The sequence below is a fragment of the Heterodontus francisci genome, chromosome 27 (assembly GCF_036365525.1).
Source record: "Heterodontus francisci isolate sHetFra1 chromosome 27, sHetFra1.hap1, whole genome shotgun sequence".
In the NCBI taxonomy this organism is placed as follows: Eukaryota; Metazoa; Chordata; class Chondrichthyes; order Heterodontiformes; family Heterodontidae; genus Heterodontus; species Heterodontus francisci.
The window spans coordinates 5,817,475-5,839,915 of NC_090397.1; the positions used below are offsets into that span (position 1 = coordinate 5,817,475).

Below are 22,441 nucleotides of genomic sequence, written 5' to 3' on the forward strand. Positions count from 1 at the left end.
TGACAGTGTGACCCAAGATCATAGTTCAACCACAAGCACATTCAAAATACTATCACAATGACATGCTTATAGTTTATACATTTTAGAAAGAGAAAAGAAATTGCATTTTTATAGCACCTTTCATAACCTCAAGATGTCCCAAACATTTTACAGCCAATGCAATACTTTTTGAAGTGTAGTCACTGTTTTAATGTAGGAGATTGCTGTTTGTGGGATTGTGCAAACTGCCTGTTGCAATGTGATAATCACCAGATAATTGGTTTCAGTGATGTTGACTGAGGGATAAATATTGACCAGGACACCGGGGAGAACTCCCCTAATATTCTTTGAATAGTGCCATGGGATCTTTGGTGTACTCCTGACCGGGTAGACAGGGCCTCGGTTTAATGTTTCATCTGCGAGATGGTACCATCGACAGTGCGGCACTCCCTCAGTACTGCGCTGGAATATCAGCCTGAATTATGGGTTCAAGTCTTGCAGATTATCCTCAACTTTGTTATTTTTAATATCGAAAGAATTAAAACTCATGTGACTCGAACACTCCACCAATCATTGGAAAGCTGTTGCAAAGTTTTAATCAGCCAAAGAATCCTGATTGGCTAAGCAATCTTGTTCATTAAGATATCGAATGTAAATTGTCCATGTGCCCGATATGATTACAGACGTAGTGAAACACAAAAGGACAATTAGTATCCAGAAAAAAGGCTACCAGAAAATAGCTTGGAAGGAGGAAAAGTGAAAATAATAAAAGTATGTGTAGGTACATAGAGCAAAAAGATCCATCTAGTTCACCTTCGACCACCCTGGTAGCTGCATGAAAAGGTAATGCCCATTTTTCGACACGGTTTTCTTTAATGTGAGACCTATTGCCCTGGTTTCTATCCCTTTGAGAATGTCCCTGGATTCCCATGACTCCTGGGGGAGGTGAAGCTCAGCTGGGCTGTATTCTGGAGATGCTACAGAAGTGGGAGCGGCTGGTCCTGATGTCTCACCACATTTTACTGGGACAGCACTGGCTGAGCATCCCAGAGCAAGGGCACCCAGAGAAACCCGACCCCAGGCCCATGTCAACCATGTTGGACACTTTTAAATCTTTATCCTGGGACTATTGGAAAGGGGTGTTTTCATACAATCACCACTGCTCTCCCAATTTCAGAGTCCTGACACACAGCTGAGCTGAAATTTCCTGTGCTTTCTCACATTCGGTCTGACCAGGAAATCTGGTCGGTGCCGGGCTGCCTTCGTGCCATGTCAATGGACAGGGAGAAGTACTACTGGCTCTCCTGGGCTGGGTGATGGGATCATTCCAGGTCAGCACTGGGGCAACAGGTACCCAGAAAATCCACTGGAGAGTTTCCAACAAATCAATAAAAAAGAGATTGTTACGAGCAGGTGAGAAAGGGGTCTAGGGTTTCCTCTCAGCCTTCACCTGGTCTTACTGTAACAGGATTTAATTTTAAACACACTGTTTTTAGCTCCCCCTTGGTGAATCCTTGTTCACTAACTTCCAATTATAAGGCAAAGAAACCAGCATAAACAGGTTTTCTTAGGTTTAAAGAAAAAAGGTTGAACTTTATCAAACTTAAACTCTAATTCGGTTAATTCCTATGGATACACGATGCACCCATGCTAGCATGCATACGAGATACACATATGCAGGCAGAGACTGAAAAGAGCAGAAGAAATGAAGTGGAAAAGTTTGATGTAATATCTGAAGAAGGTTTTTATTACGGTTCTTCGAGTCCACTGTAAAGTCCTTGATTGTAGGTAGATCTTGCTTTTCGTTGGGGCCCAGTATTCTTCTTAAACCTTGTTCACTGTAGGAGACTTTTCTCTCTTGGGGTTCATGTATCTTCAGTGGATTTGGAGTTCTGTGAAAAAGAGATGGGAGCAGACAGACAGCAGAGGTCTTCTTCAGTCCAGGAGCAAACCGTCTTTTCCAGTTCAAACTCTTTGTACAATTCAGAAAAACCCAGGTTGCCAAGCAAGTTAGTCATGTGATTAGCTGGTCTGACCATGTCTGTTTGTGGATTCTCTTGTCTTAGCCGACCCTGGAATGTCTCTTCTTGCACACAATATTTGGTGCTCAAAGCCCATTGTGGGTTAAACTGGAGCAGGGAATAGCCCTTCTGTCCCTCCAAGCTAATGTTTATTCCAGCTATGGCTGATCTGTTTATCAAGTCATTTCCTCACTCCAGCAATAGATTAAAATCAATGTTCATGTGACAAAATGAATATGCCTCATTCTTGGCAGTTGGGGGGGGGTGGGGGGGGGTGTCTGCATGACAGTGATATTTTTCACAAAGAAACCATTGCATTTGTTCACAAGGCTGTCATTTCTGCATCATTGTCCAGCACCAGTTTGCTCCTCTCTCGCAGGAGTCTGGAGCTTCATTTCGAAAGGCAAATTTTCTGGTCCCCCGACAATGTCGGACACAGAATGGCAATTGCAACCCCTGCTCTACATTCCCCTGGTGTTCCCACACAGGGAGCTCACTATAGGACATCAGGCAATGCTACACACTGTGATATTGGACCCTGATGTGAGGGGCTTGGCACAACTTTAAGCAAGTCACACACTGCAGCACAGGTGATCAAAATGAGTTACAACCTGGTGAGAGCTCACTCCAGGGGTGTCGGCCAATGGAGGTGAAGGCAGAGACACTCCAGGCGAGAACGCTTACAATCTGCTGCTGTTACTGATTGGACGATGGAGTGTGGGGACTCTGTGACTCCTGACGCACCCAATTTTACAGCCGCTAATATTACAAACACACAAAACTGAGGGCAGGAGAATACCAGCTGGTCCATCAAGCCTGCCCCATGATGGCTGCAGCATCATGACTAAACGTTCCTTCACCCTCCCCCTCGACAGACTCTCTCCTCACACCCACCCCCCCGCAGCCTTACCATCGCCGGCAGTGGCAACAAAAGAGAAAACCCAGGGCCAATTGAGCAAACATATTCTGCAAAATTCCTCTCCAACCCCCTCAGGTGATGTAAACCAGTCCAGGAGTTCACATGGACCCAGTGTTCTCTGTTTTAATTTTCCAATTCCACACCATATTGAGTAAGAGTCCTTGTTGGGAGTGGAGTCTCTGGGAATTTATCTGGTGGTGAGAGTCAATCTTACCTTTTCGATTATTGCCCACTTTTCCTCATTATCAAATAAATTGGGGATATCCCCGGTGTTCAGAATCATATTAATGTCTTCCAGAAAGGCTTCATCCTGATATAAAATAGTGATGAGGAGAATTAGTCACTTAGATACACAATATATTTTATTAATAGTCATTCTCAGGCAAGGCTGATATTTACTGCCCATCAAGAGTTGCCCTGATGAGGTAGTGATGAGACACCTCCTTGAGACACCTCCTTGAGCCAGTGTACTGGTTTCAATACAACTTCAGGAGCAGTTAAGAGTCAGCTATATTTGTGTGTGACAATAACAACAACTTCTATTTATTTAGCACCTTTAACATAATAAAAATGTCCCAAGGTGCTTTGTGGGAGCATTATAAAGCAAAATTTGACACCAATGCAAAAGGAGATATTCGGTCAGGTGACCAAAAGCTTGGTCAAAGAGGTAGGTTTTAGGGAGTGTCTTAAAGGAGAAAAGTGAGGTTGAGAGGCTGAGAGGTTTAGGGAGGGAATTCCAGAGCTTAGGGCCTAGGCAACTGAAGATGCGGCCACCACTGGTGGAGCGATTAAAATCAGGGATGCACAAGAGGCCAGAATTAGAGGAGCACAGATATCTTAAAGGGTTGTGGGGCTGTTGGAGGTTCCAGAGAGAGGGAGGATGAGGCTATGGAGGGATTTGGAAACAAGGATGAGAATTTTAAAATCAAGATGTTGCCAAGGTAGGTCAGTGAGCACAGGGGTGATAGTGGACTGGGACATGCAGAGGGTTTTGGATGACCTCAAATTTACGGAGTAGAATATGGGTGACCAGCCAGGAGTGTGTTGGAATAGTCAAGTCTCGAGGTAACAAAGTCAGGAATGAGGGTTTCAGCAGTAGATGAGTTGAGATGGGGTGAAGTCGAGCAATGTTACGGAGGTGGAAATAGGCGGTTTTAGTACTGGCACGAATATGTGGTCGGAAGCTCATCTCCGGGTCAAATATGACAGCAAGGTTGAGAACAGTCTGGTTTAATTTCAGACTGTTTCCATGGAGAGGGATGGAGTCGGTAGCTGGGGAATAGAGTTTGGAGCGGGGACCAAAATCGATGGCTTCAGTCTTCCCAATATTTAATTGGAGGAAATTTCTGCCCATCCAGTACTGGAGTCGGATAAGCAGTCTGATAATTTAGCAACAGTGGAGGAGTTGAGAGAGGGGGTGGTGAGGTAGAGCTGAGTGTCATCAGCGTATGTGTGAAAACTAATGCCATGTTTTCAGATGATGCTGCCACAGGGCAGCATGTAGATGAGAAATAGGAGGGGGCCATGGATAGATCCTTGGGGGACATCTGAAGAAACTGTACAGGAGCAGGAAGAGAAGCTATTGCAGGTGATTCTCTGGTTTCGATTAGATAGATAAGAATGGAAGCAGGCGAGAGCAGTCCCAGCCATTCGGACAACAGTGGAGGTGTTAGAGGAGGATAGTGTGGACAACCATAACCGGTGTCATATTTGGTCAGACTGGATAAGGACGGCATGTTTACTTCCCTGAATAACATTAATGAACCAGTTGGGTTCTCACAGCAATGGTCACTTTTGCAGATACCAGATTATTATTTTTTAGAACTGATCGTTCGAGTGAACTCACACTGTTTGGATTACGAATGCAGTCACATAGCCAGTAGACGGCGGTGTAATTGATGTGTGCTTTATATAGGATAGTACCCCCTGACACCCATTTTAAATCTTGATAATAAAGGACTGTATTTAAACTTTGTAAGGTAATTGCACACACAGGCCACACTGAGCAAATCAAAAATCGAAACACGCCAACCACTGGAACTTTGTGGGATTGGGATAGTGAGTGTTAAAGATTCTGCTCTTGGCAACATCACAGTAGTTACCTTGATCTGATGGTCAGCAAACAGGAAGACAGTTGGAGTGCCGCTCTGACCAGCCCCTCGTAACACCTTCTTCAGATCATCCTTCCACTCGGCCAGTGTGTACATTTTCTGAATACTGACCTGGAAGATCTCTGTGTCAGCCATAAATGCGGTGAGCCTTGTCGCTGACTGTCTGCCGCTCCCTCCAATCCCTGCCATTTACAACACAAGCAACTATCATCCAAACCTGCTCTGTGGGCAATAAACCTGCTTTCATTAATTAATCAAATAACATTGAGACACTCTGCTAGAAACGCTTACTTTTACATGGTTCTGTGAAGTAAGGAAATTCAGGTAGAAAACTGCTCTTCTATTTTACAGCAGTTGTTTCAGCAAAACCTCTGCAAGTCAGAACACACACTGCCTTCTGTTTCGAGAACATTGAAGCACAGAGGCAGGAATGATTCACACAATAAAATCTTTACTGGTAAAATCGACAGGCCTGCTTAACATTCTGAGAAAAAAAACTTCCGATACAGTTCGGATCAGGTGAGAAGGGTCGCAGGTCTCCCTTCTTGTCCCTCGCTTTGTTTGACTGGAACAGGGTTTATTTATTTTAAACAGTGAATATGCTTACTAATTCTTAACCCTTAACTACTTAACCCTTTCATGTGCGATACAAACATATGAATTAATAGCAGGAGTAGGCCACTCTGCCCCTCTAACCTGCTCCGCTATTCAACAAGATCATGGCTGATCTGATTGTAACCTCGACTCCACATTCCCGTCTAACTCAATTCCCTTTCACCCCCTTGCCTGTCAAGAATCTATCGACCTCTGCCTTAAAAATATTCAAAGACTCTGCTTCCACTATCTTCTGAGGAAGAGAGTTCCAAAGACTCACGACCCTCTGAAAGAAAAGATGTCTCCTTATCTCTGTCTTAAATGGGCGACTCCTTATTATTAAATAGTGACCCCTAGTTCTAGATTCTCCCACGAGGGGAAACATCCTTTTTACAAATATCTTGTCAAGACCCCCTGATCATAGAAAAACCAATTGGAGAGGTTTTCTTGAGTTTAAACAAGAGGTTAGTTTATTGTGCTTAAAATCTGAACCCGATTTACATAAAATGATAAAACTACACTCCAACTTTCACTCTCACACACACACACACACATAGTGATGAAGAATAGTTTGGGTTGGCTTAGAGTCAAGAACAAGTAAAAATACTATACAGTCTGTGGTGTCTGGTAATTCAGTTGTTTTCTGGTTGAATTCTTGGTTCTGCAGTCTCTGGTTGGTTGAAGTGCACATGTAGCTGGTCCACCTGCTTCAGGGTTTTCTTGGAGACAGTGATCTAAGTGGCTTTCTCCCCCCCGCCCCCCCCCTCCGAGGTCTCTGTCTGTAACAATAGTAGACTTGGCTCTTCTGCAGTCGCAGACAGGTTTGGAAACTTGCAATGTTACCTCGGCGAGAGAGAGAAACACACAGCCCCACCGGGGTCTTGCATGGGTTTGCCCTCATAAGCTTGTCTGCTGTGTTTAATAAAAACTCCAAGTTTTACACAGACTGGGGAGACTGTCACATGGTTCTCTCAGTCCTTTATTTTCCTTTAATGAAGTCCAAAGTCTAAAACTCAAATCTCTCTCAGGTTGTATTGTCAATGTTTTGCCCCTGGAGATACATCTCCAATGGTGAATGCTATGAGATGGCTTTGAAAGTCCTGCTAACAAGGGTATTACTGAATAATCTACTCAGCTATCCAAGCCATTGTCCTGGATGAGAGCTTTGTTAGACATGCATTGCCAATTCAATGCCCTTATTTTTTTTTCATTCATGGGATGTGGACTTCGCTGGCCAGGCCAGCATTTATTGCCCATCCCTAATTGCCCTTGAGAAGGTGGTGGTGAGCTGCCTTCTTGAACCGCTGCAGTCCATGTGAGGTAGGTACACCCACAGTGCTATTAGGAATGGAGTTCCAGGATTTTGACCCAGCGACAGTGAAGGTTTGGCGATATAGTTCCAAGTCAGGATGGTGTGTGACTTGGAGGGGAACTTGCAGGTGGTGGTGTTCCCATGCATTTGCTGCCCTTGTCCTTCTAGTTGGTAGAGGTCGCGGGTTTGGAAGGTGCTGTTTAAGGAGCCCTGGTACGTTGCTGCAGTGCATCTTGTAGATGGTACACACTGCTGCCACTGTGCGTCAGTGGTGGAGGGAGTGAATGTTTGTAGATGGGGTGCCAATCAAGTGGGCTGCTTTGTCCTGGATGGTGTTGAGCTTCCTGAGTGTTGTTGCAGCTGCACCCATCCAGGCAAGTGGAGAGTATTCCATCACACTCCTGACTTGTGCCTTGTAGATGGTGGACAGGCTTTGGGGAGCCAGGACGTGAACTACTTGCCGCAGGATTCCTAGCGTCTGACCTGCTCTTGTAGCCATGGTATTTATATGGCTATTCCAGTTCAATTTCTGGTCAATGGTAGCCCCTAGGATGTTGATAGTGGGGGATTCAGTGATGGTAATGCCATTGAATGTCAAGGGGAGATGGTTAGATTCTCTCTTGTTGGAGATGGTCATTGCCTGGCACTTGTGTGGCACGAATGGTACTTGCCACTTATCAGCCCAAGCCTGGATATTGTCCAAAGCCTTGTTGCATTTCTACACGGACTGCTTCAGTATCTGAGGAGTCACGAATGGTGCTGAATATTGTGTAATAATCAGCAAACATCCCCACTTCTGACCTTATGATTGAAGGAAGGTCATTCATGAAGCAGCTGAAGATGGTTGGGCCTAGGACACTACCCTGAGGAACTCCTGCAGTGATGTCCTGGAGTTGAAATGATTGACCGCCAACAATCACAACCATCTTCCTTTGTGCTAGGTATAACTCCAACCAGTGGGAGAGCTTTGCTCCTGTTTCCCATTGACTACAGTTTTGTTAAGGCTCCTTGATGCCATACTCGGTCAAATGCTGCCTTGATGTCAAGGGCAGTCACTCTCACCTCACCTCTGGAATGTGAGGTGCAAACTGTGAGGGCCATCTTGGCTGCCAGCTTTTTAATAGTTAAATGTAGGATACCAGCTCCTTTTTAAAAGTTTAATCTAAGTTTCCAACTGATGAATGAGAAATCCTGATTCAGCATAGCATGTTTGCTTGACACCTCCCCACCACGTGGAATGAAATGTGACGACAGGAGCATTTAATTATCAGGTCATAGGTAAAAAAAGAAACTGTACACGCATTCATTCTCAAGCTCTCATTGCTCAATCTTACACATTAATCTTCAAACTGCTGCAGCTGGCATTGTCTGCAACAGCCATTTCTGGTTTAAGTTTGGAGTTTTGTCATCATCCTTCCTTTTGGATGAGGTACCATTAAAAATTGCATTTCTTTTGGTTATGAGCTGTCAAATGGGGTTAGAGTTTCTCTAGCATCAATCTGTAGTACTCTGGGAATGCTCATCTCAATATACATGTGGTTGTTGGTGAAGTTTGCAGTGTGCAAATTTCTGTTACTGCTGGTGGCAAGTTTCCCTGTCTGTACAAGCTTTAACCCCTTAACTGCTGTTTCCACAAGACATGGCTTTAATTATTCAGGTTCCAGCACATTGATAATTCTTAATTTTATAGTGATAGTGGGTGATACATTGTCTTTTAGCCCATGTGAGGTGTCTGAGATTTCCTCCAGGCCCTTGTGCTTGCTGAGTTCTGAATCGAACTTGTTGGGTTTGATTAGCTTTGGATTTGGGACCTGATCATTGAATTCTTCAATGGGTAGATCCACAATGACCTCACGTTTAGTTTTCTGGTGATTTACACAAGTTTTGTTTACTTTAGGGCATTTCTCCTTCCCTTTTCCCTTTACTTTGGGGAGGTTTTTTTCTAATCTTCCCTATGTCCTCTGGGACATTACTGCTTGCAGGTGTCCATCCAGCTTTCACTGCACCTCCCCTGTGGCACTTCAACTAAGTGAGGCAGCTCCCTCATTTTTGGCTTGCCTTTTTGGGAATTTTTCTGGTCCCTGCAGATTTCTGTAAATGGCATGAGCAGCCTTGCTCTTGCTCCTCTTTGTTCTGCATGTAAATAGGAGAGTGTGGTGTCTAATTTTTCTAACATTTCAGTGTTGGCTAACCGGACAGGAGGAGGTTCAATTTGGGAATTCTCTTGGCCCTCCTCTAGCATGGAAAGCTCATCCATTTGTCCCAAAAACCTCTCCTTGATTAGTTTTAGAGGACCTCTCACCTCGTGTCCATAAACTAATTCAAAGGGACAAAAGCAAGTAGACTCATTGGGTGAGTCACAGTAGCAAACAGCAGAAATCCCAGCCCTTTGTCCCAGTCATGGAGGTACTCGTAGCAGTATGTCCTGATCATTGTCTTTAGGCACTCGTGGTACTGTTCCAAAGCCCCTTGTGACTGTGGGTGGTAAGCTGAGGACTTTAGCTGGATTCTGCCCAGATTACCCATGACATTTTGAAAGATAACAGACATGAAATCCGTGCCCTGATCTGACTGGATCTCAACAGACAGCCCATATCGGGTAAATAATTGGGTTAGCCCCTTCACCACTACCTTGGCAGAGATTGTTCTTAGGGGAATGGCTTCTGGGAATCAGGTAGCCACATCTATAATGGTGAGAAGATACTGGTAGCCCCTTTTGTTTTCGGCAGAGATCCAAACACAATCCACCAGCACGCTGCTGAATGGTTCCCCAAAAGCCGGTATGGGAATTAGGGGTGCAGGTTTTATTGCAGGTTGAGGCTTCCCCATAACCTGGCATGTGTGGCAAGTCTTACAGAACTCCACCACATCCTTGTGGAGTTGTGGCTGTCTGATGCGGGCTTGGGTTTTTCTGATACTGACATGTCCAGCCATTGGAATCTTGTGGGCTATTCTCAATATTTCTCTACAGTACCTCGGCGGCACCATTACATGGTGAACCACTGTCCACTCGTCATCTGCTGGTCTGTGAGGAGGTCTCCACTTCCTCATCAGCACCTCATTCTTTAAATAGTGGTACTGTGGATCTCCCTCTGCTTCAGCTTCAGTTTGGGCACTCTGTGCTAACTTTTTTCACCCTGGGTCGGCTTGCTCAGCCTTGACCAAGGAATACCTGCTGAACACTTCCTTTGGTTCCTCTAAATTCCGAAGAAGGTTTAGGATAGCCAGACAGCAGGGTCTTCTGTCCGCAGTGCCAGTTCAGCCTCCTCTGACAGAGCTTGTTTGGTCATGGACTGGGTCACCACACAGACAGGGAAAATGCCAGGGACCTTTACCTGTAACTGCTCTGTCTCCCTGACATCTTTCAGTCTCTCTAAGACCACAGGGGAAGCTACCACCTTCATCCCCACCAGGTCAGCCCATCCACAGTTAAACTAGTGACAATCCTCACGGTCACTGGTCTTGAAACAAGGTCACACTCCAGGTGCACCTGATATAAAGGTATGGGCATATACTTTTCTTCGATACAGTTTACTAGCACACTTGCATTCAATGCACTCTCTGGGGAAAGATTATGCCTTTTCCCAGCAGAAGGGATTGTGTGGCCCCTGTATCCCTAAGTATGAGTATGGGCTTTCTTGCCTTACTCAAGGCCTCACTTTCCTTGGGACACAAAATCTTGGTAACTCTTAAGGATTTTGTTAGGTTTTCCCGCACTCTCAGCAGTAGGTTTACTGGGTCTTACTGCCGCCATTAAAGCCATAGCCTTGTCTGCTCTGCTTTCCATCAGGGCACCTTTTCCTGCACTGGTCTTGTGTGCCCTGATTAATCCTATAGGTCTTTCCCATAACTTCCAGCAGTCAGCTCGAAGGTGACCTGCCTTGTTACAATGGAAACATACAGGCTTTCGGGCATCAGTCCTGTTCTCAGCACCTTCCTTTTTGGCCTGAGGAGGGGCCCCTGTGTTTCCAGCTCTATCTTCTCACCCATGGCTGTTCAAGTTCCTATCACCCTCTCATCTTTCAGGATTGTGGCCTGCTTGGCTCTTGGAACCTTTTATTCCTCTACGAGGGTTTTAATGGAAAGGGAAAGCAAGTTTTTGAACTCCTCAAGAAGGATCACACATCTGAGGTTTTCATATGTGGGCTGTATCTTCAGTGCTAGTATCCATTGGTCAAAAGGGAGCGACTGAACTCTTTCAAACTCGAGGCGAGTTTGTTCAGGCTGCTTTCGGAGAGGTTTGGAATTTTTGGCGGTATGCCTCCAGTACTCGCTCATACGCGCCCAGGATTAGAGATGTGCAAAGGAAACCCAACTGAGCCCGAATGCCAGACCTGGAAGTCCGACATAACCCGGCCCAAACCCAACACATGTCGTCAGGGTCGAGTCAGGCAGCAGGCCTTTACCCATGTACTGATGTAAACGCCTGCTACCCGACCCGACCCCGACGAGATCTGGCGACACATGTCGGATTCGGGCCGGGTCATGTCGGGCTTCCGGGGTCGGCATTCAGACTGGGGTCGAGTTTCCTTTGCAAACCTTTACCCAGGATAGCATTTTTGGGTATCTCATCGTCTGACGAAGCTCATCAGGCAACGGTGAATAACATCATGGGCTTTTCTGTTAGTTTGCTTTGTAATAACAGTGTCTAGCTCTCTGCTGACCACAAAAAATGCTTCCACATCCCCCTCATTAAACTTTGTTATCAACTGGGAGTACTTTATGAGCTCAGCACTCAGTCCTGAGCTAGGGGTAGCTCTCTCACTAGTCGTGCCTTCACTGGTTGCATTGAGTTTTCCCCTAGTTAGTTCGTGTCGTTTTAATTCCCTTTTCTCCTTCTCTTTCTGGAAAGCTCTTTCTTTTTCCCTTTCCTGATGCTCTCTCTTCTCTTTCTCTCTCTGGAAAGTTCTCATTTTTTCTTTTTCTTGGAATTCCAATTCTAGTCTCCTCTGTTCTAGCTATATCTCAGCTAACATTAGCCTGTCTGTTTCTGACTCTAAACCTGTTTCGCAGTCTTCAGGTTCACGTGCAAAATGGTTGGCCACAAGTATTAGGATTTCAGGTTTCCTAGATTTTGGACCGACAGTAATCCCTAATTGCTCAGCTACATTCCTCAACTCATCAATAGATAGGCTTTTAACCTGTTCCAAGCTACTTCACTCTGGTTTGGCAGGTCCTGGTATCGAATGTTGATATTTTAGTACTCTAGCAGTGAAAACCACGAGAAAACATGTACTGAAGTTTTTAAATTTTGCGAGGGATCAATTTGGTTTCTCACTTCCAATTTCTCATTTGTCTTTGGGTTTGATCCCAGACATGAGCCCCAAAATTTCTGTTACGATCAGGTGAGGAGGGGTCGCAAGGCTCCCCTCTTGTCCCTCTCCTTGTTTGACTGCAACAGCGTTTATTTCTTTTAAACGTTGAATGTGCTTACCAATTCTGTGAGTGTTTAACCCTTTATGTGCTATGATCGTAGAAGAACCAATCGGTCAGGTTTTCTTGCATTTAAACAAGAAAGAAGTCAGTTTATTGTACTTAAAATCTAAACCCGATCTAAGCAAAATAATAAAACTACGCTCCAACTTTCACACACACACATGAGAATAACACACATACAAATAGGTTACAGAGTGATGAAGAATAGTTTGGATTGGATTAGAGTCCCAAACAAGTAAAAATAATATACAGTCTGCGGAGTCTGGTAATTCAGTTGTCGTCTGGCTGAATTCTTGGTTTCAAATTCTCTAGCTGGTAGAAGTGCACTTGTAGCTGGTCCACCTGGTTCAGGGTTTTCGTGGAGACAGTGATGTAGGTGCTTTGTCCCCCCAGGGTCTCTGTCTGTAGCAACGGTAGACTTGGCTGTTCCACAGTTGCAGACAGGTTTGGAAACTTGTGATGCCTGGGGGAGAGGGAGAGAGAGACACACAGCCCCACTGGGGTTTTGCATGGGTTGGTTCTCAAAAGCCTGTCTGCTGTATGTAATAAAAACTCCAAGTTTTACACAGATTGGGGAGACTGTCATATGGTTCTCTCAGTCCCTTTTCTTTCTTTATTGAAGTCCAGAATCTAAAACCCAAATCTGTCCCAAGTTATATTGTGCCAATGTTTACTCCCTGGAGGTACGTCTCCACTAGTGGATGTTCCAAGAAGGCTTTGAATGTCCTTATAATGGGGATGATACTGGATAATCTACTCAGCTATCCAAGCCATTGTCCTGGTTGGGAGCCTTATTAGTCATGCGTCCCCAATTTGATTCCTAGAATGTTCACCACAAATTGTGGGGGCCATCTTTCCTTTTCACAAGTTTAATGTAGGTTTCCAACTGATGAATGAAAAATCCTCATTCAGCATAGCATGTTTTCTTGACAATACATATTTAGAAAACATCGCACCCTCTCACAGTTAAGTCACAGCAGCAAAACTGGGAGAGAAATTGTTTTGCATTTTGTTGCTTTTTTGGAGCACAAAATGGAAGCAAAGCAGACCAGTTTAGCAGTGGGACTACCTGCATCCAACGGGCTGAATTTAATGAGCCCACCGCCGGTCCTGGCGGCAGGCCTGAAAATGGGCGCTGTCCCCGTACGTCACATGGGAGGCTGCCCCACTGTCATCACATGGCGGTTGGCCATTTTGCATCGTGGAGACATGGGCCCACACCAATCAGGTGGTAGTGGTGGAAAGCCAGTTGCCAGTTATAGTGTCAGATGACTCCGAGCAGGTTCTGGTGCCATATTTAAAGACGTGTCAGCCCTGCATTTACTCCTGCCTTGGAGACATTGACAGCTGAGACCAGGTGAAAACGTTTCTGGACTAGTTCCTGGATCCTCCAACAGCACAGGAGGCCAAAGCAAGACACAGGGTGGCACCACACTTTAGTAATGCCTCCCTGCAGATTCTCCAAGGGGAGGGGAGGAGGTTCTCTTCCCCAGCGATGACAAGAGACCCTACCGCCTGACCAAGCAAGCCTGGGTGGAGATTGTTGAGGAGGTTAGCAGCCATGGGGTTACCTGACCCAACTGGGTGCAGTGCCAAATGAGGGTCAACAACCTCCTGTGTTCGGCCAAGGTGGATGCTCCATACCACTCTCCTTTTTGGGGATTGCATGTGACTACGTGGGAGGGCGCGTGACATAGGGAGGGTGGCACTACCACATGATGGCAGAGGGGCTGAGGCATCACCTCATCCTGACAGATGCATGGATGCATCTCAGCCAAATGGTCACCTTCCTTCATAGCTCACCCTAAAAACCTCCCCTGACTGCGTGTGTCAGCACAAGAGATATCAGATCCCCCAGTAGGGGATGAAGAGCTGTCAGTAGCAGAAGTGTTATGTTGATCTCTCTGCAAATTTTCAGTATCTCCATCCTTCCTCTTTCAGGATAAGAGGGCCCACAACCGGACGGAGATGGGCCAGACTGGCGGAGGAGTACCTGATCTGTGTGCTCTTACCACCGCCAAGGAAATTGGCGGGGACCCAGGGTGGCTGCGGAATCTCAGTTGGAGAGACTGGAGTCTCTGCACAAGAGAGCGAGGATTGGGTTCCACTGACATACACATCACTTTTGTCGAGACACATCACGTACAGTTGGCATGATGAGATCTGTACTGCCTAACCTACACATATTTGTGTTCCCTCATGCAGGTCGGCGTGCACAGGAGACTGCAGCTGCTGTGGGACAGCTGTCCACCTCTGAGGAGGAGGACCACTTAGAGGATACACTGTCCCATGACTCTCCTGCACCTTCCACCAGCGCTGATACTTTCACCTCGGTGGGTCACAGCTCAGCTGTAGAATCAGGATCACAAGCTGGTGAGAGCACCACACACATGCCTGAGCTGCTGACTGAGACTGTGACAGCCGAGGCCTCTAACAGTCGGAGGACTGTGGGTGGTCAGGCCCATGCTGAGCTCCAGGCTGATGACAAGCCTCTGGTGTCAGCAGCACAGGGCATACTGGAGTTGCAGAGAGAGGTAAGGCAGCATCTGGCGGAGATGCCAGAGGCCACGCATGACCATGAGCGGACGATGGAGATGTCCATGTATGCCATGAATGCTGCTATGTCTCAGGCATGTCAGCGCATGACTTCATCCATCAAGATGTTGGTGACCCTCATGGAGAGTCAGATCCCACAGATGAGTGCAGACCTGCACACCATGGCCTTGGCCATGAGCCCAATGCAGCAGTGGCAAGGTGAGAGAAGGAACAGGAGCCTGGAGATTTCTCCCACTCCTTGTCCTTCTCTGGTCAGCAGTGAGGTTCAAGTGAGCCTGGAAAGGGAGGAGGAGAGACTGTCCACCACAGCCCTCAGGGTCCTGTGAGTGTAGACACCAGCTCCTCAGCCCCGCTGCCAGTGAGCCCAGCTCCAGAGTCCTGCATCCATGCAGGACACCCTCAGGCAGCTGGGGCCTTCCAGGCCTCATGCAGCAAGAGGACACCCGCCAAAGCCATCCCAGGCCAAGGGGCAGACTGATCAGCAGCCTGCCTCCAGCCCAGCTGCTAGCGCAGGGAGTGCACCTTGTAGAGGCATTCACAAACAGATTAAGAAAAACACCTAGCCACACTTGGGGACTCATGGTGCACGAAATATAACATGTATTGATTAATTAAAAGTTTTTTTTGTTCATATCATTAACAATCACGGTCTGAAAGCCTTTTTCCATTATGCCTTAATTGTGACGATGCTGCTTTAACATCTCACACTGAAGAGTACCTGCAGAGTCTCATCGACAGGTTTGCGGCCAATGACATGCTGTTCTCCCTTCGTCAGCTACAGGAGAAATGCCGTGAACAACAGATGCCCCTCTACGTTGCTTTCATTGATCTCACCAAAGCCTTTGACCTCGTCAGTAGAAGTGGTCTCTTCAGACTACTAGAAAAGATTGGATGTCCACCAAAGCTACTAAGTATCATCACCTCATTCCATGACAATATGAAAGTCACAATTCAGCATAGCGGCGCCTCATCAGACCCCTTTCCTATCCTGAGTGGCGTGAAACAGGGCTGTGTTCTCACATCCACACTTTTTGGGATTTTCTTCTCCCTGCTGCTCTCACATGCGTTCAAGTCTTCAGAAGAAGGAATTTTCCTCCACGCAAGATCAGGTGGCAGGTTGTTCAACCTTGCCTGTCTAAAAGCGAAGACCAAAGTATGGAAAGTCCTCATCAGGGAACTCCTCTTTGCTGACGATACTGCATTAACATCTCACACTGAAGAGTGTCTGCAGAGACTCATCGACAGGATTGCGGCTGCCTGCAATGAATTTGGCCCAACCATCAGCCTCAAGAAAACGAACATCATGGGACAAGACGTCAGAAATGCTCCATCCATCAATATCGGCGACCACGCTCTGGAAGTGGTTCAAGAGTTCACCTACCTAGGCTCAACTATCACCAGTAACCTGTCTCTCGCTGCAGAAATCAACAAACGCATGGGAAAGGCTTCCACTGCTATGTCCAGACTGGCCAAGAGAGTGTGGGAAAATGGCACACTGACACGGAACACAAAAGTCCGAGTGTATCAAGCCTGTGTCCTCAGTACCTTGCTCTATGGCAGCGAGGCCTGGACAACGTATGTCAGCCAAGAGCGACGTCTCAATTCATTCCATCTTCGCTGCCTCCGGAGAATACTTGGCATCTGGTGGCAGGACCGTATATCCAACACAGAAGTCCTCGAGGCGGCCAACATCCCCAGCTTGTACACACTACTGAGTCAGCGGCGTTTCAGATGGCTTGGCCATGTGAGCCGCATGGAAGATGGCAGGATCCCCAAGGACACATTGTACAGCGAGCTCGCCACTGGTATCAGACCCACCGGCCGTCCATTTCTCCACTTTAAAGACGTCTGCAAACGCGACATGAAGTCCTGTGACATTGATCACAAGTCGTGGGAGTCAGTTGCCAGCATTCGCCAGAGCTGGCGGGCAGCCATAAAGGCGGGGCTAAAGTGTGGCGTGTCGAAGAGACTTAGCAGTTGGCAGGAAAAAAGACAGAGGCACAAGGGGAGAGCCAACTGTGCAACAGCCCCGACAAACAAATTTTTCTGCAGCACCTGTGGAAGAGCCTGTCACTCTAGAATTGGCCTTTATAGCCACTCCAGGCGCTGCTCCACACACCACTGACCACCTCCTGGCACTTACCCATTGTCTCTCGAGATAAGGAGGCCAAAGAAGAAGAATTGTGAGCTGCTAACTTTACCCTTCCCCCTATGCCAATATGGCCACAGCCCTCATTAAGGGCACTAACACGATTTGCAGCTGGTTGCAAGTGAGGGGACACAAATGGAAAGGTGGTGACAGTCTACAGGCATTAAGATGAGTCTTTGTTGCAGTCCCTGTGAGTGGACATCAGGGTGGCTGGAAGAGGGTGATTATGAGGATGTCTCTTGCCTCCTTGGCACGTCGCTCAATCTGTCTGGCCTCCGATGCAAGGTCTTCACCATCCAGTGTTGCTTTCTCCTCTCCCTCCTCTGCGACCTCCTCATCGGTGGAGGAATGATGCTTAGGCATCTCATTGTCATGCAAGTCCTCCCCGCTGTGCAGTGCTAGATTGACCAGAGCACAGCAAACCACCACGATACACAAGGCCCTCGCTGGGGTATACTGCAGGGCTCCACCAGATTGATCCAGGCAGTGGAATATCATCTTCAGCAGCCCAAAGGCCTCCCTGATGGTCACTCGAAGGGAGCAGTGGCAGGTGTTGTATCTCTCCTCTGCTGCAGTGTGAGGGTTCCTCACAGGTGTGAGTAGCCATGTCTTCAATGGATAGCCATGTCCCCATGAATCCATCCCTGAAGGTGAGTGGGGAACCTGAAAAGCTGTGATACCTGGGACAGTCGAAGTATGTCGGTGTCATGGCTGCTTCCCGGGAAGCGGGCACACACCTGCAGGAAATACTTTCAGTGGTCGCAGACCAGTTGAACGTTGATGGAATGAAAGCCCTTTCTGTTGATGAAGGCGGCTGGCTGGTCCATGGGAGCCTTGATGGCCTCATGTGTGCTATCTTTCACACCTTGCACCTGGGGAAATCCAGCGATGGCACCAAACCCAATCGCCTTCTCGGCCTGACTGTCAGGGTCGGTCCAGTAGTCTGTCATCCACTGAATCAAGACACAACTATTAAATTGAGGATAATTAGATGTAAATGCATTAAAAACAATGACTCAGCAATTTAAAAGAGCTTCCCGCCACGTTGGGGCGGGTGTTATCCCACCACTGAGAAAATCCAGAACTGATGTCATGACACTGGATTTTCAAGTGGACGGTTCCAATGCAATTCTCTGTCCTCCTACATCACCATTCCTGCTTTAAATGGCTGCATTAAATTCTATCCAGTTGGTGCAGGAGTTGGTCCTACTGTGGGGCCCAATATCAGTCAAACAACAGTATTAGGACTATGTTAATGAGGACCAAAGGACTGTTTAAGGCACCTTGGAGAATGTTGCTTGAACAGATGCCGGGCTCGCTCACTCAACATTGCAAGAGTTTGATCCTGCCTAACCAGGAGCACCCAATAAACAAGCCACCTTTCTGCAAACTTACTTAGAAATGTGGAGCCAGGAGCAGCAGTGATGCTCCCTGCTCCCTGTTAACTTCTGACAACCTCAGCCCATCGCCATTGGCAACCAGCACCCTCCACACCCCCACCACTGCCTCCCTGCACCTCCTGGGACTGAACAGTCCTCTCCCTCTCACTGTCTCCTCTCCTACTGTCACCTCAGCACACCCAGGACTGATCAGCCCCCGGGGACTGATTATCCCTCTCCTGTGACTGTCTCTCCATTCCCATTGATATCCCCTCTACCCCCCCTGAGACTGATCACACCCACACCCCCGGGACTGAGCAGCTCCCCTTCCAATACCCCGTCCTTCCAACCCCCAGAACAGTTCTGAAGGCTGCCACAGCGGCCAGCATTACAATCCTGGAGTGGGGACGGTCCGTGTGGAGGTGCTGGAGTTTGATCCTGGTGCAAGAACACAAGAATTAGGAGCAGGAGTAGACCATATGGCCCGTTGAGCCTGCTCCGCCATTCAAAACGATCGTGACTGATCTTAGGATTCAACTCCACTTTCCTGCTCACTCGCCATATCCTTTGATTCCCTGAGAGACCAAAAATCTGTCTATCCCAGCTTTAAATGTATTTAGTGATGGAGCATCCACAACCCTCTGGGGTAGAGAATTCCAAAGATTCACAACCCTTTGAGTGAAGTAATTTCTCCTCATCTCTATCCTAAATGATCGGCCCCTTATCCTGAGACTGTGTCCCGTGTTTTAGATTCCCCGGCCAGCAGAAATAATCTCTCAGTGTCTACCCAATCCAGCCCTTTAGAATCTTATATGTTTCAATGAGATCACCTCTCATTCTTCTGAACTCCAGAGAATATAAACGCAATTTACTCAGCCTCTCATCATAGGACAACCGCTTCATTGAGTGAATCTTCACTGTATCGCCTCCAATGCAAATATATCCTTTCTTAAATGTGGAGACCAAAACTGCATAAAGTATTCCACTGCACACAGTGCTCTCAACAAAACCCTGTACCATTGTAGCAATACTTGCTTATTCCTGTACTCCAATCCCCTTGCAATAAAGGCCAACATGCCATTTGCCTTCCTATTGCTTGCTGTACCTCCATGTTAACTTTCTGCGGTCCTTGTATAAGCAAACCCAGGTCTCTCTGAACATCGACATTTATAAGTTTCACACCTTTTAAAAAATATTCTGCTTTTCTGTTCTTACAACGAAAGTGTATAACCTCACACTTCCCCACATTATACTCCACCTGCCATCATGTTGCCCACTCACTTAATCTCTTTGCAGTCTCTCTGTGTCCTCCCCATAGCTTACCTTTCCACCAGCCTTTGTATCATCAGCAAACTTAGATACATTACTCTCTGTCTCTTCATCTAACTCATTAATATCGAGTGTAAATAGCTGAGGCCCCAGCACTGATCCTTGCGGCACGTCACTGTTTACTGCCTGCCAACTTGAAAATGTCCTGTTTATGTCCACTCTTTACTTCCTGTCTGTTAAACAATCATCTATCCACACTAATATATTACCCCAACTCCATGAGCTCTTATCTTGCCTTTTAACCTTTTGTGTGGCACCTTATCAAATACCTTTTGGAAATCCAGGTATACTATATCTACTGGTTCCCCTTTATCAGCCCTACTAGTTACTTCCTCAAAAAACACTAATAAATTTGTCAAAAAGGATTTATCTTTCGGAAAACCATGTTGACTTGTTCTAATCATACTGTGCTTTTCTACGTTCATTGTTAAGACTTCCTTAATAATAGATTCCAGCATTTTCCTAACGACTGATGTTAGGCTAACTAGCCTGTACTTCCCTGTTTTCTGTCTCCCTCCTTTGTTGAAAAGTAGTGTAACATTTGTCAACTTCCAATCTGATGGGACTGTTCCCAAATTTAAGGAATTTTGGAAAATCATAGCTAGCACATCCACTATCTCTGTAGCCATCTCTTTTAGAACCCAGGGTGTAGGCCATCAGGTCCTGGAGATTTGTCAGATTTTAGTCCCTGAAGTTTCTCCAATACCTTTTCTCTGCTGATATGAACTTCCTTAATTTCCTCACTCTTTTTAGCCCCCTGGTTACTGACTATTTCTGGTATAGAACTTGTGTCTTCTACTGTGAAGACAGACACAAAATATTTATTCAATGTCTCTGTCATTTCCTCATTCCCCATGATAATTTCTCCTGTCTCTGCTTTGAAGGGACCAGCATTTACTTTAGTTACTCTCTTCCTTTTTATGTACTTATAAAAGCTCTTACAATCTGTTTTTATATTGCTGGCAAGTTTACTCTCATTCTATTTTTTCCTCTTTTATCAACATTTTGGTGGCCCTTTGCTGGTTTCTAAAAGATTCCCAATCCTCAGACTTGCTATTCTTTTTTGCAACATTGTAAGAATTTTCTTTTAAACTAATACTATCCTTAACTTCCCGAGTGAGCCACAGATGAGTCTTTCTTGCTGAGTTTTTGTTTTTCAAACGAATGTATTTTTGTTGAACATTTTGAATTGTTTTTTAAAATGCTTCCCACTGTTCATTTACTGCCATACCTTTGAGTCTATTTACCTAATTTACATTCACCAGTTCTCCTGTCATGCCTATGTAATTGGCTTTGTTTAAGTTTAAGGTTCTTGTTTGTGATAGGAACATGTCACTCACAAACTTAACATGGAATTCAAAGATGTTATGATCACTATTTCCCAGTAACTCTTTTACTATGACATTGCTTATTAACCCTGCTTCATTACATAATACTAGATGTATGATAACTTTATCCCAAGTTGGCTCCACAACATATTGCTCCAAGAAACTGTCCCAAAAACATTCTACAAGAAGCAAATTGGATTTCTAACTATTCCTTACAGTGAACCTTGTGTGTGGGGGAGGAGGCCGGGTTTCCACGGGGTGCTGCCCACTTTTCTGTGACTGGAATCCCTGCTGATGTGTGCAGTTTACAGTGTGTGAAACGGAAGGCAAGAAGAGGGCAGGGTTAATAAGCAATGTCATAGTAAAAGATCCATTGGGAAACAGTGATCATAACATCTTTCAACAGTTAGTAAAGCAGCTGTTTTGATGTCTGTTATCAAGGCATCTCAGTTGGAAGGGTTCACGAGGAGATTTTTTAAATTAATTTGTGGGATGTGGGCATCGCTGGCTAGGCTAGCATTTATTGCCCATCCCTAATTTCCCTTGAGAAGATGATGGTGAGCTGCCTTCTTGAACTGCTGCAGTCCATGTGGGGTAGGTACACCCATAGTGTTGTTAGGAAGTGAGTTCCAGGATTTTGATCCAGCTACAGTGGAGGAACGGCAAGATAGTTCCAAGTTAGGATGCTGTGTGGCTTGGAGGAGAACTTGCAGGTGGTGGTGTTCCCATTCATCTGCTGCCTTTATGCTTCTAGTTGGTAGAGGTCACGGGTTTGGAAGGTGCTGTCGCAGGAGCCTTGGTGAGTTGCCGCAGTGCATCTTGTAGATGGTACACACTGCTGCCACTGTGCGTCAGTGGTGGAGGGAGTGAATGTTGAAGGTGGTGGATGGTGTGCCAATCAAGCGGGCTGCTTTGTCCTGGATGGTTCGTAAGTGTTGTTGGAGCTGCACTCATCCAGGTAAGTGGAGAGTATTCCATTACACTCCTGACTTGTGCCTTGTAGATGGTGGACAGGCACTGGGGAGACAGGATGTGAGTTACTTGCCACAGAATTCCCAGCCTCTGACCTGCTCTTGTATCCATAGTATTTATGTGGCTTCTCCAGTTCAGTTTCTGGTCAACGGTGACCCCCAGGATGTTGATAGTGGGGGATTCAGCGATGGTAATGCCACTGATTGTCAAGAGGGGCTGGTTAAATTCTCTCTTGTTGTAGATGGTCATTGCCTGGCACTTGTGTGGTGCGAATGTTACTTGCCACTTGTCAGCCCAAGCCTGGATGTTGTCCAGGATGTGCTGCATATGGACACAGGTTGCTTCAGTATCTGAGG

General features: G+C 46.3%; 1 protein-coding gene across 1 annotated transcript in view; it reads right to left on the bottom strand.

Annotated features, from left to right (window-relative positions):
* LOC137384869 (dynein axonemal heavy chain 3-like) overlaps positions 1–22,441 on the bottom strand; it is a 613,990-nt gene that overhangs the window by 193,086 nt on the left and 398,463 nt on the right. Inside the window, exons 40-41 of the mRNA XM_068059481.1 lie at positions 5,022–5,212; positions 3,134–3,229 (exon numbers count right to left, since the gene is read on the bottom strand). Coding sequence (XP_067915582.1) covers positions 3,134–3,229; positions 5,022–5,212 — 287 coding nt within the window. The remainder of the gene's footprint in view (positions 1–3,133; positions 3,230–5,021; positions 5,213–22,441) is intronic.